The sequence below is a fragment of the Ceratosolen solmsi genome, unplaced genomic scaffold (genome assembly GCF_000503995.2).
Source record: "Ceratosolen solmsi marchali unplaced genomic scaffold, CerSol_1.0 scaffold29, whole genome shotgun sequence".
Taxonomy (NCBI): Eukaryota; Metazoa; Arthropoda; class Insecta; order Hymenoptera; family Agaonidae; genus Ceratosolen; species Ceratosolen solmsi.
The window spans coordinates 10397202-10414424 of record NW_011948417.1 but is presented as its reverse complement, the minus strand read 5'-3'; the positions used below and the strand labels follow the sequence as shown (position 1 = coordinate 10414424).

General features: G+C 22.5%; 2 protein-coding genes across 2 annotated transcripts in view; both read right to left on the bottom strand.

Annotated features, from left to right (window-relative positions):
- Positions 1–2074: 2074 nt before the first annotated feature.
- On the bottom strand, positions 2075–3117 carry LOC105359833 (tRNA-splicing endonuclease subunit Sen15). Its single transcript, XM_011496546.1, has 4 exons — positions 2911–3117; positions 2765–2846; positions 2531–2702; positions 2075–2469 (listed from the first exon to the last, which is right to left on the bottom strand). The coding sequence occupies exons 1-4, from the start codon at positions 2932–2934 to the stop codon at positions 2103–2105; spliced, it is 645 nt and encodes a 214-aa protein (XP_011494848.1). The 5' UTR covers positions 2935–3117; the 3' UTR covers positions 2075–2102.
- Positions 3118–5885: 2768 nt separating this feature from the next.
- Positions 5886–17223, bottom strand: part of sowah (ankyrin repeat domain family member sosondowah) — a 145944-nt gene continuing 134606 nt past the window's right edge. The window contains exons 11-15 of the mRNA XM_011496816.1: positions 11017–11089; positions 9558–9650; positions 7831–7857; positions 6752–6903; positions 5886–6194 (exon numbers count right to left, since the gene is read on the bottom strand). Coding sequence (XP_011495118.1) covers positions 5886–6194; positions 6752–6903; positions 7831–7857; positions 9558–9650; positions 11017–11089 — 654 coding nt within the window. The remainder of the gene's footprint in view (positions 6195–6751; positions 6904–7830; positions 7858–9557; positions 9651–11016; positions 11090–17223) is intronic.

Below are 17223 nucleotides of genomic sequence, written 5' to 3'. Positions count from 1 at the left end.
TATTTGTATAGTTTTTATATTTCAATTACATGTTAGAACTAAGTATTTTTACATTTAATACAATGTTCTATATTAAGCAAGTGTATAAAGAAAAAAGATAAAGAAAAAGATTGAAAAATACGAATATGAATTGAAAAGTTATAAGTGAACATCCGTAGAAGAAATATGGTTATATTTTTACGACGAGAGAACGTCGATAAAAGTCGTTTTGCTTAACTGGAAATTTTACATGAATTTAGAGAATAATACTATGTATGGATCATTGTCTGTGAGAATTAAATTTATATCTTTATGCATTACTTTTGTTGCTTGAAAGTTCTTTATTGTACAGTCTAAAAATAAAAATGAAAAAACAAATAAATCTCTAAGTGATACATTATGATAAAATAAAATTATATAAAACAGCGATTCATTACAATACAGCTTTTTTATCTGTAGAAAATAAGTATTCAATTTGTTGAAATCGTATATTATTTTTTTTTATTGAAAATACATTTACATGTATAACTATTGCTTAAACTCTATAAAAAAGAGTAAAGAAATAACAATTATATATAATTATTAGGCAAGTAAATTTGTAATGTGCTTTAAAATGAATATAAATGACTAGATTTTTTAGAATTTTCAGATCATTCAACTATTTAAGTTTTTAATAGTTGTCTATATTAAATATTACTCATGTAATTTTAAAATAAAACAAAAGGAATTAACAGTTTTTATATATTTTTTAAAAGTAGTATATAATTGAACATTTTGGAAACAATAGAGTACAAATAAAATTCATTAAAACATATCATAATAAATTTGAAAATTAATATTATATCCGCAAATATTTCGAAAATTTTGAATATTATTGGTCCAAGTGATTTTATAGAATAAAAAGAATAATCATGATATGAAGATTAATGATATGATACTTTGTGATAATAAAACTCTAATTGCCTTAAAGTTGTAATTATCAATGCAATTTGATATATATTTAAAATTAATATTTTTAAATAGATAATGTAGTTAATATTTATGTTGAGTAATAAATCGATCAGTTGGACAAAACTATTTTCAATATTTTAATTAATAATGTAATACGTTATTAATATAATCCATTTAACATATTAGTTATTAAAATAATTTATCTTTATTTAATAATTTAGTATCAAAAGTAAGTTTAATCAAGTCATATTATTTTTATTTTCATTTTATGATAAAAATATTAAAATATGAGACAATGAGAAATTAATAAAAAAAATGCAGGTTTTGTATAAAATGTTTAAACATCGTTATTTAAAAATAGTTAATGAGACTTTTTTGGATGAATATTTTTTTAAGTTAATGAAAATTATGAAGAATGAAATATGTATCTTATTTGAGAGAAAATTATTTAATTAATTACTTATTATTCAAAAAATATTTTAATCTTCTCTGTTTCCCATCCTACTATTTTATGCAATATCTTTTTAATTTATTAAATACAAAGTAAACAATATTTATTATTTATAGTTACAGTTGAATTAAAAAAATTAATATTAATTTAAAATTTTAAACAAAAAAATATAAAATAAATAAAAATTTTTATATTTAACGTAATAAAAGGTATATATTTAAATTATGTATAGAAAGTTATGAATATTAAATAACTTATTTTCTTGCAACTATTTATATATTTGATTTTATTAAATAAATATTAATTACATATTTATCATTTCTAATATTAATAATTTTCCTGGACATATAATAATTAAATGATAATCAGTACAACTACATCATGTTTGTACGTATTAATTTATTCAGCATGTCATTTAACTATAGGTATTATTTTGAATAATTACAGATAGTATGTAGTAATAATCTATACAGTTCCATCTCTACCCATAGTGCAAACAATATTTTTTCTATTTTTTTTTTTGTTTTATGTAGATTCCATTTTTTTGTGAATTGTTAAAGTTTATTAATTAAATGTAAATTATTAGTAATTTTTATGTTGTCCATAATGTCATTATTACGATAATGTAAAGCTATATATTAGTATATATAGTATAATGTAGTAAATATATTTATCTCATATATATACTCATGTATGTTTTTTATTTATATTTGTGGTAGTATTATAGTTTTAGTGTATTGACAGTCGAATTTCCTGAATCATTTAAAATTTTTAAATCACATAATTCTTCTTTTGTAAGACTATCTAATTCCATTGGAATATAAAAATGTTTAATATTACTTTCTTCTTTCTCTATATTGTTCTTACTTGATTTATTACTTGCTTCTTCTGTTTCATCATCATTAAGTAATAATGCACGTTCATATAAATTTGCAATATTCCTGTTGATTTCTTTTTCAAGTTCAAATTTCTTATTTTCCTTTTGTTTTAATATAATGGTTTCATTAGGGGTTATAGGTTTTATAATACCTGTACAAACACTATAATATACTGACGTTGTATCTCCTTCTTTAAAAACAAATGTGAATCTAAAAATAAAAAAAATTTGTAAATATTTTAAATAATCTGTTTATTTTATTTAATATTTACTTATTTGTTTCTAATTTATGCTGAATGCTATAAATTATATCTAGAGTAATATTGTTCATTGCAGGCCATGGTATAAATATATCTATGTTTGCTTTTTTATACTTCTTAGCTTCAAGATAAAAAAGTTGCAACGTATTACAATACTTGTATTCTACATCCCAATAACGCTTCACTACAAATGAGGATCAATATAAATATAAATTTGGCAGTAAATCTTATTAATTTTTTAATTACCTTCGCAAAGTTCCATGTATACATAAAAAGCTGTGGTTAATTTAATTTGATCATTACAGCCTAACTGGCTCATATTATAATACTGAAAAATTAAGGATAAAATAAAGAAAATTTATAGAAAAAAATTTTTATTTTATAGAACTCACAGTAGGGTGGCAAATATCATACATTTTCTGTTTACTGAATCTTTCACATAGGATAAATTTATATATGAGTAGACGATTTTGAAGGTTATGTAAATAGCTATTTTAATAACTTTTATGTATTAACTACTTTTATATTAAGTAATTTTTTGGTTATAATAAAAAGCGAAATGTTCTGTTATAAAGCATTTCGAATTTTTTATTTTTAATCCATTGATTTAAAACTAAATTTAATAGCCAAAAATATCAGTTAACGAGTAAATTAAAATCACATTTTTTATTTATAAATAAATATCAATTAAGTAATTCAGCATCTACTTTTATAAAATATTTAAGATATTAATAATTTAAATGTATGTAAAGTAGCATTACTTTTAACAAACATAGAAATCAAACGATATCCAAAATCATGCATTACCAGTGTTTGCATCACGTGCGCATGCGTTATGTAAGCAAAAGGCAAACATGATTGGTAGTATCTTAAGTGTAATTGCCATTTTCATTGTCTATCTTTAATTCTTCAATTACATCGTGGATGCTGCACTCTTTCATTTTCCTTTCATTAATGTAATCAGCTTAGGCATATTTTTATTTTATGTATTTACGAAAAATGAGGTTTATGTTTTTATTATTTTATTTATTTCTTTTAACAATACCAATATCAAGTAAAATTGTATATAATTTTTCCTGTCATAGTACAAATAACACGTATTTTCGTATTCTTATCAATTAGTTAGCCAGTATTCAATTATTTGAATTATTATTCAAATAATTGGTGATTTTTTTATCGCTGCATAAAGTATAATCTTAATAGATTAATATCTATTTTAACTCAATTTTAACTCAAATATATATGTATTTATATATGCAATTAAAATATTCTATATATTCTAAATTTGGAAAATATGAAATTTATTATATTTTATTGACATGAATTATTAAAATTATTTAATAAAATTAAAAATGATAATAAAATTTTAACAATTCAGTTAGTTTGATCTTATATGTTTATATTATTGTAATAATTTATTTATCTACAGTTAATTAATTACTATAAAAAATCGACTAAAAAGTAAATAAAAAAGAACTAAATTTACAAACTGTACCCTTTAAATGCAATTTTAAAATATTTGTAATTAAAAATAATGACACATTTGCTAATTTTATAATGTAGTAGGAATAATGGAATATATTTTTGAAATACCCTGGAAAATATTTTATTTTAAAATGTAATAAGTAATTTTAACATAAATCTTACTAATTAACATGAATTTACTAAAAATTACACATTAATTAAAATAAAATTTTAATTAAATTTAATCGAAAATAATTTTCAAGGTTTTTATGAACTTAAATTTGTTATTACTAAATTACTTTTAAATTATTTTTTTTAATACAAAATTTGAATAATAAATTAATAAGTTGTATTTAAATTGATTTTATGATTTTTTATTTTACGTTAATTTAGTTTTAATTTATTAAAATAGAATCGTATATATACAATGTAAAGATGTTCAAAATACTATTAATTAAAACTATTCTGCAAAATTTTACATTTTGAAAAATTTTCTTTTATACGTTAATAATGGAAGCTAATATAAATGAAATATATAAAAATATTATCTATATATATATAAATATATATACACATATAATTATTCAAATGCACGATATACTGATCTTTCCTATTAATAATGTTTATTAAACTAGTTCATTTTATTATCTTCCACATGTATATGAACAGAATTTAATATTATTTCCTATTTTTGAATAGTGTTAAAGTAAAATATAAATTACTTAAGCATAAAATATTATAATTAAAAAATTATATTTATTTTCGAAGATAGCTTTATACGTTTACAAATCTTGATATATAATATAATATTAATATATTAAGTATAATAAATTTTGTAAATTGTATTTTATGTTACATTATATATTTTTTTCAAATATGATCACACTTTTTCTATGAATAATACTGAATATCAAACTAAAATTGAATATTTGACATTTTTGGTCATAATTAATGTTATGAAATTGAATTCTATTTATTTAAAACAAATAAATACTTTATTTATAATAAACTATTGTTTAATTAAAAGCACATATATATTATATTTTTTTGCTGTTTGTGAAAGTATATTCATGAAAAATGAAAAATGAATTATATAGATATGACTAATATGCCTAGAAAAAAAAACATATTACCATAAAATAACTAAAAACTAATTTAATATTTATCAAGCAAATTATAAATAATAAAATGAAAATTATAATGATTTATAATACAGGTATGTGATATATGCTAAACAAAACACTTTAGTGAAAACGGCTAAGTTACAACGTTAAATATTTTAGTCATTTATAGTTACATAATAAGCAAGATTTTGTGTTAATAAGGAACAGTTTAGGATATATGATTGAATATACAATTTTTAAGTTTTTTGAATCATTATGTTTAAAGTAAATTTTGAGTAAAATTTATCAAGTAATGCGGAATAACGTGATCAGTAGTAGCGTAATACAATGATGTATTTAACATTTTTATTAAATTCAAATTAATCAATATCATTTAATATGCTTACCGATGAAGTAATTGCCTAAATTTAAAGTACTAAATAGACTTTTGTGTACACAATAACTTAAATCATCTAAATTGACCGATAATATTAAATTCAATACTTTAAAATATGTAAATTAAAAAAATTAACTATATGAGAATTTATATAAACTTTGTATAATAAAATAATAAATAATAATAAAGTATAATAAATGTATAATAATAATAAAATAATAAAAAGTGCATTGATTCGCTTGCGAATGAATTCTTGCGAAATAATCTTCTTGATCAATGGGTCAGCAAAGTAGCAGTTTAATTTTATTATTAATTAATCTAAACATAACGTAATGATTAATTAATAATTATACATGCACTTCACTTTCGTAAACGTTCAAAGTACAATTGCTAGGATAAAATTTTAAGCGGTTTCACGCCAAGCTGAGTCAAAGCCGCAAGCTCCATCTGAGTCAGAGTCGTTTTGCTTTTGTTGATGTTCCTTCAATGAACTATTGCTAGTAGTAAGTATCTCAGTGAATAGGCTACCGGTTGTGAGAGCGGATACAGAAGCTGGACGACGACTGGTTTTACCAAGCAGTGTTGGAGTTCCAGGTTGGCTTGTGCTTTCCTGCCGAATAACGCCAGAACGGGTGGAGATAAAATCTATACCGCGGCGACTACGACGCTTCTTAATTGGTGTGTAATTCGGAGGTGGCATAACTTTATCCGCCTAGAAAAATAAAATTTACAATCTGAAATTTTGATATAAATCAAATTATATTAGAATATTAATCATTTTAATAAAGTATTAAATTTATATATTTACAAAATATTTATTTCGCTTCAATTTATATTTTTTGTGTAAGTATATCATATTCGATAAACTGAATTCAAAATCTATAATTTTTATATAAAAACTATAACGGTTCAATAATAAAATATAATATAAACACACCAAGTCCTTTTCACATTTTTTTTTAGAGGTTTTAATAAAATATACAATATTTTTTTATATTTAATTAATATAACGATTCAGTTTAAATGTTGTAATAATTAAAAAATAATTTTAATCTCGCCTCTGAATACTTTCAAATCTGATTATTATTTTTAATTATATTCTGATTTTTCTCTTAAATATAATAATATAATTTACTACAAATTTAAGTTTAGAAATAAGGTGAAAATGTTAAATTTGTGGAATTTCGAAATAAATGGATCACAACGTAAAATCTGCTAAAGTAATCTAATAAAATGAAATGTATTATATAAATAACTTAATTAACTTACTGGTAAATTATCCGCAGATCCCCAAATTTTGTGAATTTTTTCGTTATTACTAGAGGCATTATTTGTTACTCCTAAAAACTGGCTGAAAGCCTCTGTGGTGCGTTTCACGCGGACGTTTAGTGAACCAATACGTAGAAAACCAAGATCTTTTTCTATGCAATGAAAAACGATACAATAATAATAACATTTCTTATTTAATTGTAACTATTCCTACATACGTATCAAATATTAAAAATTTAAATTATTATTTTTATATAAGAATTATTTTTAAAATACTTATAAAAAAGTTGGTATTTAACAAGCTTTCATAAACTATTAATTAATAATAATTATTTAATTGATATTAAAATTGATAGTTATGAAATAGATAGTAAAAAAATTACAGCTTTATGCATTAAATTCAAATATACCAAATATTTTTCGTTTTATAATATATCACATTGATGATATAATTATAAGTAGTGCTATTATAATATCATACTCAGTATGAAAAAATTCACTATAAATTTTAATTTATTTTAATAATATTTTCAATCTATCTAATTAAAATTGTATTAAAAATATGATTTAATTATATAATATTATTTATTAAACATGATATAACTAAAAAAATTTAATTTGAATTTAAAATGATATAAAAAATCGGTCAAATTCAATATCAATGTTAAATAAAAAAGTATTTGTACATTTATTACAATAACGAAGATTTTGTAGATAAAGCCTTAATTAAATAAGACCAATAATGTTATTATGAAATATTGTATATAAATATAGAAAGAAGTTAACAAAAATATTTGTTTATTATAAAAGTAATGAACTGTTAATGTTATATATTTTGTAATAAAATTTAATTCAATAATGTGGTAATAAAAATGTACAATAAAATTGATCAAATACAACGAATGATTCCTTCTCAAAAATAAGAAATTCCAATTTGTCTTGAAAAATTGTTATCTTAATCTAATGTCCAGGATTTTAATATTAATTCGAATTACTAACAATGTGATAAATCCAACAATAAACAATACAAATAATTACAATAAACACTATATTATAACATCATGATCAATGTTTCTTACCTGTATGTTTTTTTCTTGCCTTTATTTCTGAAAGTGAAAATAAATATTAAAATAATTACATTAAATTAGAAAATTAATAATTATTGTACTATGATGCTTCGACAAAACATAAAACGACATTTTTAACATATATAAATACTAAAAATATTAATTTTGTCTGAAATAAATACGTTTGGTAAAATCTGTATATTTACAATAAAATAAAACGATATCTTAAAAAATATCAATTTATACATGGAATTATTAAAGTTTCTTAATTAGATAACAACATTAAGTAGAAAATAAAAAACTTATAAAATTCATTAGATGAAAATCTTAATATATTCAATTCAAGATTATTGAAATTTTGTAAATTATTTTGATTGTGCTGAAATTTGTTTGCATCTATGAGATATAGTTCTGTAATAATTGTTAAGTAGTTTAATTTATATCATTTTTTTTTTTTAAATTAACTATAATATAGAGAAAATTCAAACAGTATAGTTAGTTACTACATCATTATATCTTAGTTCTTATAAATTATATACGAAGTAATTTTAAAAGGCTACTATAAAATTAAATAAAATATCTATTACAAAATAAAAGTAAAAACATTAAAAATACAATTTTAATGCTCATATTATCCTGTTGTGATACAATTATTGAAATGCAAATTTACACTTTACTTTTTAATAAATTAAAATTACAAGTTATAAATAATAAAAATAATTATACAGAATTATTTGTTTTTATTACATAAAGCGTCTAAATATAATTTATATGGTTTACTGGATACTTACTAATGATTGTGAATTCTATAGTTTTTCTCTGATTACGATCTAATTTAAAAATATAACCAATAAAGTAGCAATAAAATAATAATTACAGGAATTCATTACAAAACTCTTTAATGTAATTGTGATTTAACTTTTCTCACTAATTGTATCTACATGTTACATATTATATTATAATTAATTGTATAACATTATATAATATTTAAATTCATTATACAACTGCATAATAATCAGTTATAAATAAAAGAATCAGTATAAATACATTATTATATTTTGTTTTTGTATAAGTTTATTAAATACTGGAATGTTTTATTGTGTATTTTAAAAATTTATCATGCATAATAATCTATGTAAGTTATTATTTAAACATAATAAATCGATACAAATTATTAATTTAAGGAAAGAAAACTGATTTCAATATCGGATCAATTTCAATTTTCTGTAGTTAAGCAATGTACGTCATAATATAATATAATAAAAATTTAAATAACAATTTCGATAGTAAAAATATAGATTTAATAATTTATTGTTTAATTAAATTTACTTTGTAAAATAAAATTAATTATGTGCGTTAATAAAATATAGCTCTCCTTGTGAAATACAGTTATATATAGATTTTTAATTAAAATTTTAATTTCTACTTGTAATATTAATTATATTGGAAACTACATTAAAATATTCTGAAAAATCTATTTAATATGACAAGTGATTTTAGTTTATTTTTTAAATTATTTTATTTACATTAAAATTATTCGTCTTATTTAAAAGATTTATATTCCTTACATAATAATAAATGTTTTTATATTTAAATTACTGTATTAGTAAATAATTTAAAATTAACAATATTGATATATAGTAAATTAGGAACTCTAAGATTTATATATATATATATATATATATAAATATATTTAATTATTTTAGGTTTCTCAAGTTTGTTATAATAAAAATACTTACTGCGTATCGTATCTTGGCTAACTGCGGCTTTTTGTGAAATTGAATATTGTCGGGCTTTTTTCCCACTGTAATCGCGAATATCTTGATTGGCTCCTGCACGAACAAAATAAAAATTTTATATAAAAGCATTTATCCATAATAAATAATATAAAATGAATACTGAAAAAAATGAATCAAAATAAAAAAATATGGGATGGAAAGAAAAAAGATCAACTATTGAGTTATTCTTTAATATTTCAACTTTTTCAACTTTTCAACTGCACTTCATTCCTCAAGTAAGTTCAAATGGTAATGTATCAATTGATTAAAAATCGTCATTATTTTTAAGCTTACATGAATTTTAACAATCTTTTATAAAATCGAAAAATAATTTTATTTTTGCAATGCAAAATTTTTTATAGTAAAAAAACCAACAGCTACGAATGTACCATGATTCGAGATTAAAATAGTAGGTAAATCAAGAGTTTGTAATAAGCGAATCATTATGTTGCTATTGGTACAGTATGCTCGTGCATATTTTTTATTTCTTGTATCATTTTAACGTTTTGAACTAACTTTTTAATTACTAAAAATAATAGTAAAATTCAATATCTCTTCGTTTATGAACAATACTTTTATAAAAAAAAGATTAACATTTTTAATTGGTATTTTTCGAAGATTCTGTAATTTTTTGTAAACTCTAGAATTGAAAAAACAATATATAATAAATTAAAAATGAATGTTGTTTATCATAAAGTAATATTTTACTGCGTATATAATACCAAGTAAATTTTTATTCTGATAATATATTTTCTCAAAATTAATAAACATTCTATTAGTTATATATATTTTATAATTACTACTAATAATTTATAATATATACATATAATTTTCAATGTATAATTTGCAATTGAAAATTATTAGTTAATATTAAAAATATTTAATGTTTTCATATCAACTTATTGGGTATTCGATACTGTTAAAGCACTATAAATTGTTAGATAAATTTATTTACATACCCTATGCTAATGTTTATATTTAATTCTTAATAATCAATTAAAGTCTTAAATAAATTAAATATATAATTTATATATCTCATGGATAAATGTAATAACAATATTTTAATATAAAAATATGGTCCTTTTTTGAAGATTAATTATGTTCATAAAATTATTTTAATATGTTATTTTTCAAATTAATATTAAAGAATACAACTTTATAATTTTCAAAATATTTAGAGTTATTTTTTTTATTTTAAAATAATTGGAGTAAATGAATATATTAGAAATAAAAAATTGTACATATAATTATTATTTGTATTATTGTATTATATTATATATATTATAGTATTATATTATATTATATTATACTTATATTATAGTATTAAGCAAACTTTTGATATTTTGATAAAACTTCATTGAAAAAACTGAAATATTCTGATTATTTTTATTTATGTTAAAAGAAAGTAAGTAAACCTTACCATAAACTTGGACTAGTAAATTGAAAATATTCTCATGGTCAAACTGTGAGGCAATATGAAGAGGTGTGTAACCCTGTAAAAATAAATAAAATAATTAAAAATATAATTAAAATTTTACATTCCATATAATAATAAAATGTAATATTAAATATAAAATTCAAGTTTTAGATGATAAGCAAATAAATATAAAGGATGTACAAGAGCTTGATAAACTCAGAAATTTATGGACAGAAATATAAATAGTACAATTGAATTATCTATTATAAGAATATATATGTATTTAAGAATATTCAACTAAAATTGCAGACGTATCAAGGCGATGAATATGTGCCACCATACTAAAGAAAATATTTTGTTTGACCATAATTTTTTGAATATACAAAGAGGAAATGTAGTTAGTAATGAAAAAAATTGTAAAACCATAGGGCAAATAGTCGTTGAATGTAGAAATATAATTATGGATTGATAGCCTGTAAATGCTTTGAAGTTTATCGCATCACCCCGAGTGTGTGAATCAGCGCCCGGTTTCCTGAGCAGGAACTGCGCATAATTTCACGGGGAACAAAGTAATTGACAGAGCAGAGCAAAGTCAGTCTAACCGCAAGCTCTTTCGCGGTTTCCTTGTTTCTTGCATCCTGATGTTGATCTTTTAATGAGTCACGGAATAATATAGAGGCGAGCCTATCGTTACTGATTGACATACGAATACTAGCTGATAGGAAAAAAAGTAATTATGAAATTATTTTTAACTTCTTTTATGAAACAGTTTATGAACATATGTAAAATATAATCTATTAAATATAAAGCAACATTTAGATTTTACACATTTTAAGAAAGGAGCAATTTCATGATTAATTAAATATTCTTACAATTAAATATATTATCAATTTTATGAATAATAATTTATTTTTATCTTCTTTTGTACTTTTGTAATTTTTTTAATGTTGAAAAAAACTATAAGACATAATATCGAAATTGAGATTGAGGAAGGGGGAGGTGCGAATCAAGAAAAAAAGAAATAAAAATTAGGGCCAGCTGCAGCACCACTTGTAAAAGTGCGCATAATAATAATTCACCTGCTGATTTTTATGGAAGTAGGTCTTGCGAATTTTCGATACCTCTCTTCGCTGGATATACTTTTGATTTTTATCAATTCATTTCAAAGGTAAATTGCTCAAACGACCCCATGTTTTTCTAACATTTGCCCATACATGAAAATTATACATATCGATTGCGTTAATGAAGACCAATATCTTAAGTACCTTGAATTTTTTGAATAGCGATGAATAATATCCAATTTTGCAATATTTTGTACATTCTTTATTTCAATTTTTTTTCATATATAGCTCCTAATCTACTACACTGATATATGATGTGATTGCAAGTGATCAAAAACTGAATATGCAATTTAAAATATGAATATTTTTATTTATTAAAACTGCAGTTTTATATCTTACATTATGTTAAAGTTTATATTGCATTTTTACAAAGCATACCTTATATTTATTAAAATAATTTATTCAATACTAAATAGATAATTCAGCTAATTTGATTAATTATTCAAATTGATATAAACATAAGGAAAAAATACTTTAATTCTAATATTTTATTCTATAGGAATTAAATGTTATTATAAAATATAGGTCATAAGAAAAAACTTAAATTTAATCATTTGGTAAATTATTTCTATAAAATTAATACATTAAAAATTGTTACAATCATAAAAATCAGTAAATGTATGTAGAATGTTATTTGATTCGATTAAAAAATATCACTAATATGTTTTAAAAAATAATTATTAACTTACATATTTATAAAGTAAAATACTTGCATAATTTAAAGATGTGTCTATAGATTCATAATCTTTAACTCCACATTTAATGAATACAGAAATTATTACATTATCCAACATAACTTCCAAATTTTTATCACATACGTATAATATCTATATTAAATGGCGGACTCCATAATATAGGCGTATGCAGAACGAAAAATTGTCACAAATTGATACTCCGATCTTTTCGTCCCTTTCACTGTCCTTCAATTGTAAACGGTCCATATGGAGAATAAAGACCAAATGCACCCTTTTGCAAAAAAGGCCCTATCCTCTCCTCACTATATAATACACTCCTTACTATCATTTTAATTTATTTCAGTTTAAAATTGTCCCGCTCTCTGTCTCCCCCTCTCTCTCTCTCTCGCTCTCTCTCTTTCTCTCTGTCTCTCAAGATATATGTGAGATACGAATGAATGCAAGAGATAAATAAAGAGAAAATCCGAACGAGAAAGAGACCCCTTTTATGTTAAAGGAAATGTCTCTCCCATAGGGTGACATGTGACACACGTGCGTCAAGATCCAGCTTCGTACGACAAGTGATATAATTATAATTTTTTAATTTCATAAAATTTTTTTTGCATTTAAGTAATATATTCAACAGTTTCTTTTATAATAAATATAATAGTAAAATATTTTAAAAAATATACTGAACAGAAAAAATAGATTAATATAAAAAACGTTATTCAAGTTCATATAAGAGTATTCAAATAAATATGCTTGCATATATATATACTTTCTGTACTTTTTAAAAATAGAACTTTTTCTTTATAAATAATTTTTACTTGCAGTTAAATGAATCAATAATTATTAGTAATTAAGAAATAACTTTACAAATATATTAGAAATATGTTCTGTGATATAATATAACATGATTAATTTATAATAAAATTTATTAGTTTCTAATTTTTTATAAAATAAAAGTTTCATAAATAATATAGCTTAATAAATTTTATAAAATTAAATTAAAAGTCCAAGGAAGTATTTGCTTGCTTTAAAATTATAAAAAGGGAGAGTAATTTTAAATTTTTTATTTATTTAGATTGAGTATTGATAATTCACACAAAATGAAATACTAATATTTTTTTAGAAACTATTATTGAAAAGCAGAAAATAAAACGTCCAGTTTCAAACATTTGTCTGCATGATAGTCTTTGAAGAACTTTGCAAAGTGGATTCAAGATCGAAAATTTGGAGAAGTATTGAGTGCATAAGGAGGAAGTGACGCGTGTCCCAGGCAACGTATATGATTTAGCAACTCGTAAAGGCATGCACAGCTGGATGTAAGGAAAAATATTAAAATGGAAAAAATCCCAGCACCGGCTTGAAAAATACGTGCACGATATTAGTGTGACCGGCAGCTGTCTCACGCCTCATACGAATCCTCTACCGATGGGGAGACCACGATATAGCGGACGAAGGACGAAGAATACAAGGGCTTCTGAAATGTGGTAAGTCCTTTGACCCTACATCGTAAACATTTTTTTATTCAATTGTCGCTATATTAAAAGCTATTTATTTTCAAAAGGATGTTTGCTGCTTGCGAACGTTATTTAGTAGACACTTGCCCGTGCGATTGAAGATGGGACACCGCTGCAATGTGGACTCACAAATATTTTTTCGTAAAGTATTATTGAGGTAAAATTCGAGGAAGTCGAAGGCTTATCTTTTTTGTGAAACATGCAATAATGTATACATAATTATTATATATTTCAGGAAAGCTAGATATATATTAAATTTAAATTAAATTATTAAACAGTTGCTTTTTGTATATGAATGATATATAATTTTCAAATAATCCAATACTTTAAGAAATTTAATACAATATTTTAATAAAGTATAGATAAAAAATTAGTACTATAAGTTTTGCTCAATTTTATATTAAACCATTATAAAAATGTATTAATTAGATATTGAAGCAAATATTTTCATATCTTCATTAAAGTGAAGTATTGTATTTTATAATCTACTTATATATTATAAAAATTTTGAATACATCTAATTGGAAATATACTATTAAATTAATTACAATTATTACATCATTAACAATAACTTGAAATGATATTCGGAAAAATGAAGAATGTATAAGTTAACGATATGCATTAGATGTGTATAACTAACAATTATTTAAATAATATCTAGCAATTTAATTTCATTACGAGCCATAAAATTTTTGATAGACAAATGAATATGCATTAACGGTATGAAAGAATTTTGTATGATTTTATAGTTTATGCTAATAAATTGTAAATTTTGTTGAATCTATACGTTTTATATGATCATCCGACATCAAAGATGGCAGGGACGCTAAGAGTTAAAAGGTTTAAAGGAGAGTTATTAAATGATTAAGACAGAACTTTTCTTGCTTTATGCAATAGAAAGCTTTTGTGGTTAACGATATAACTTATATTTTCCAAATAATTTGAAGTCTTCATTTTTACACCTATATTGAATATTATAATAGCTTGAATTTAAAGTTAAATAACGCTGCTTATTACTTTCATGAGATTATAGCTGATGCTGTACTATTTAAATTAAAGCTAAATTTAAGATGAAATTTGTATCCAAGATATATAGTTATTAATTTTATTATTGGATATTTCTTGAGTATAATCAATGGCAAATTATTAATTAATATGTATCGATATATCAATATTTTAATCATAATATTTTACATATTATATATTCATTAATTTAAGTCAGATGTTTAGAAATTCACTACAAAATGCTCATTTTTAGTTTAAATCAGTGTTTAGTTATGTTGAACAATTAGAATTATTCATTTTTGGATAATAACCACACGATTTCCAAATTACTGTATTGAATCACATGTACTGATCTGGATTAATGCGCGATAATTTAGCTCGCATGCACGGATTTTACGAATTTTGTAAAATAAAAATTTAATTTATAAAGGATCAATAAATATTTGCTCTATCGTACGAATAGTATTTGTAATTTATTTGTATTTGTATTGTATTTGTTTGTATTTATATTTGTAAATTATGAAAATCAAGGTTTAACAGAATGAACAAAACTTACATACTTATAATGTGCTTAAAAGTACTAATAAAAAAAGAAGAACGACAGTAGCGCACGTACTCTCTTTTTCTCTGTTCCGATAATTGGCAACAAGGAATGCAAAGAGCACCCCCTTATTCTTCGTGCGCACGCGTGTCTACGTAGTCTGGCGACATCAGGGCGCGCGCCGAGTACGTAACGAGATAATTAATGTACCGTGCGGAATTAGTAGATTTACATGAGACCCAGAGAGTGCGCCAGACGTCCCTGTCGCTTCTTCTTTGTCCTTCACTCCCATCTCTCTCTTTCTCTCTCTCTCTCTTTCTCTCTCTTTCTCTCTCTCTCTCTCTCTCTATCTATCTATCTATCTATCTATCTCTGTATCTCTATCTGTCTGTCTTTCTTCCTCTTGCTCATTACTCATATTGCTATTGTTCCCTGTTTATATGTAAGTTGCTCTAATTTTGTAGATATTTCTGATTTCATTTATAAATAGTACATACAACATTGTACTTTTATGAGGAGCTGTACTTTCTAATAATAAAATAATGAATAGTAAGATAAAAATCGCTGTTAATTGGAACAGCAGTTTCATGAATAATTTGACATTAATTAGCTAAGTTCTATTAATTATTATCTTATTTATCCTTATAAAATTTTCTTGCTATTGCTCTGTAAATTATAAATTATGTTAAAAAATCGAAACCAACTCGTTCAATAACATCTAAATAAAATGTATTCACTTTTAACAGCAATGTTATCGTATAGATCTATTTGAAATAAATAAATTTTATTAACATATAAATAATAAATAACATATTTTATTTATATTATAAAAAATAAATTTGAAATGATTAAATCTTATTTAAGTTAAATTTAAAAAATATCAATAACAATATCGAGAGATAAATAAGTTAATGAACCCATAAGTATTTTACTTCAAGTTGTAAATATGAAAAGCTATATGTATCTCATATTTTAACAAAATTATAAAACTATTTGACATTTCAAAAATCACATAAATTATTTTGAAAGCAAAGTGTAGAAAGGAGAACGTAAATCAGGCGTTAAAATGGGAGAGAGAGATAGAAATAAAAACAAGATGGAAGGAAGGTAGAAAGGTGCCATGGCGTCGACAGCTTGACTCCGATTACACCGCAAAAACAAATGAGCCGCTTGGTTCGCGTGCGACGGGCCTGGTAAACAGAGACCAGCGAAGAGATAGTCGACAGCGACGAGACCTGCCGCTTGTTACCTGTCTTCAAGTTCGCTCCTTTCTGATCGTACTTTTCTTCCGCTTACAATCACTGTGTATTACTATTTGTTTGCTTATTTTTCTTTGCATGTCAAAA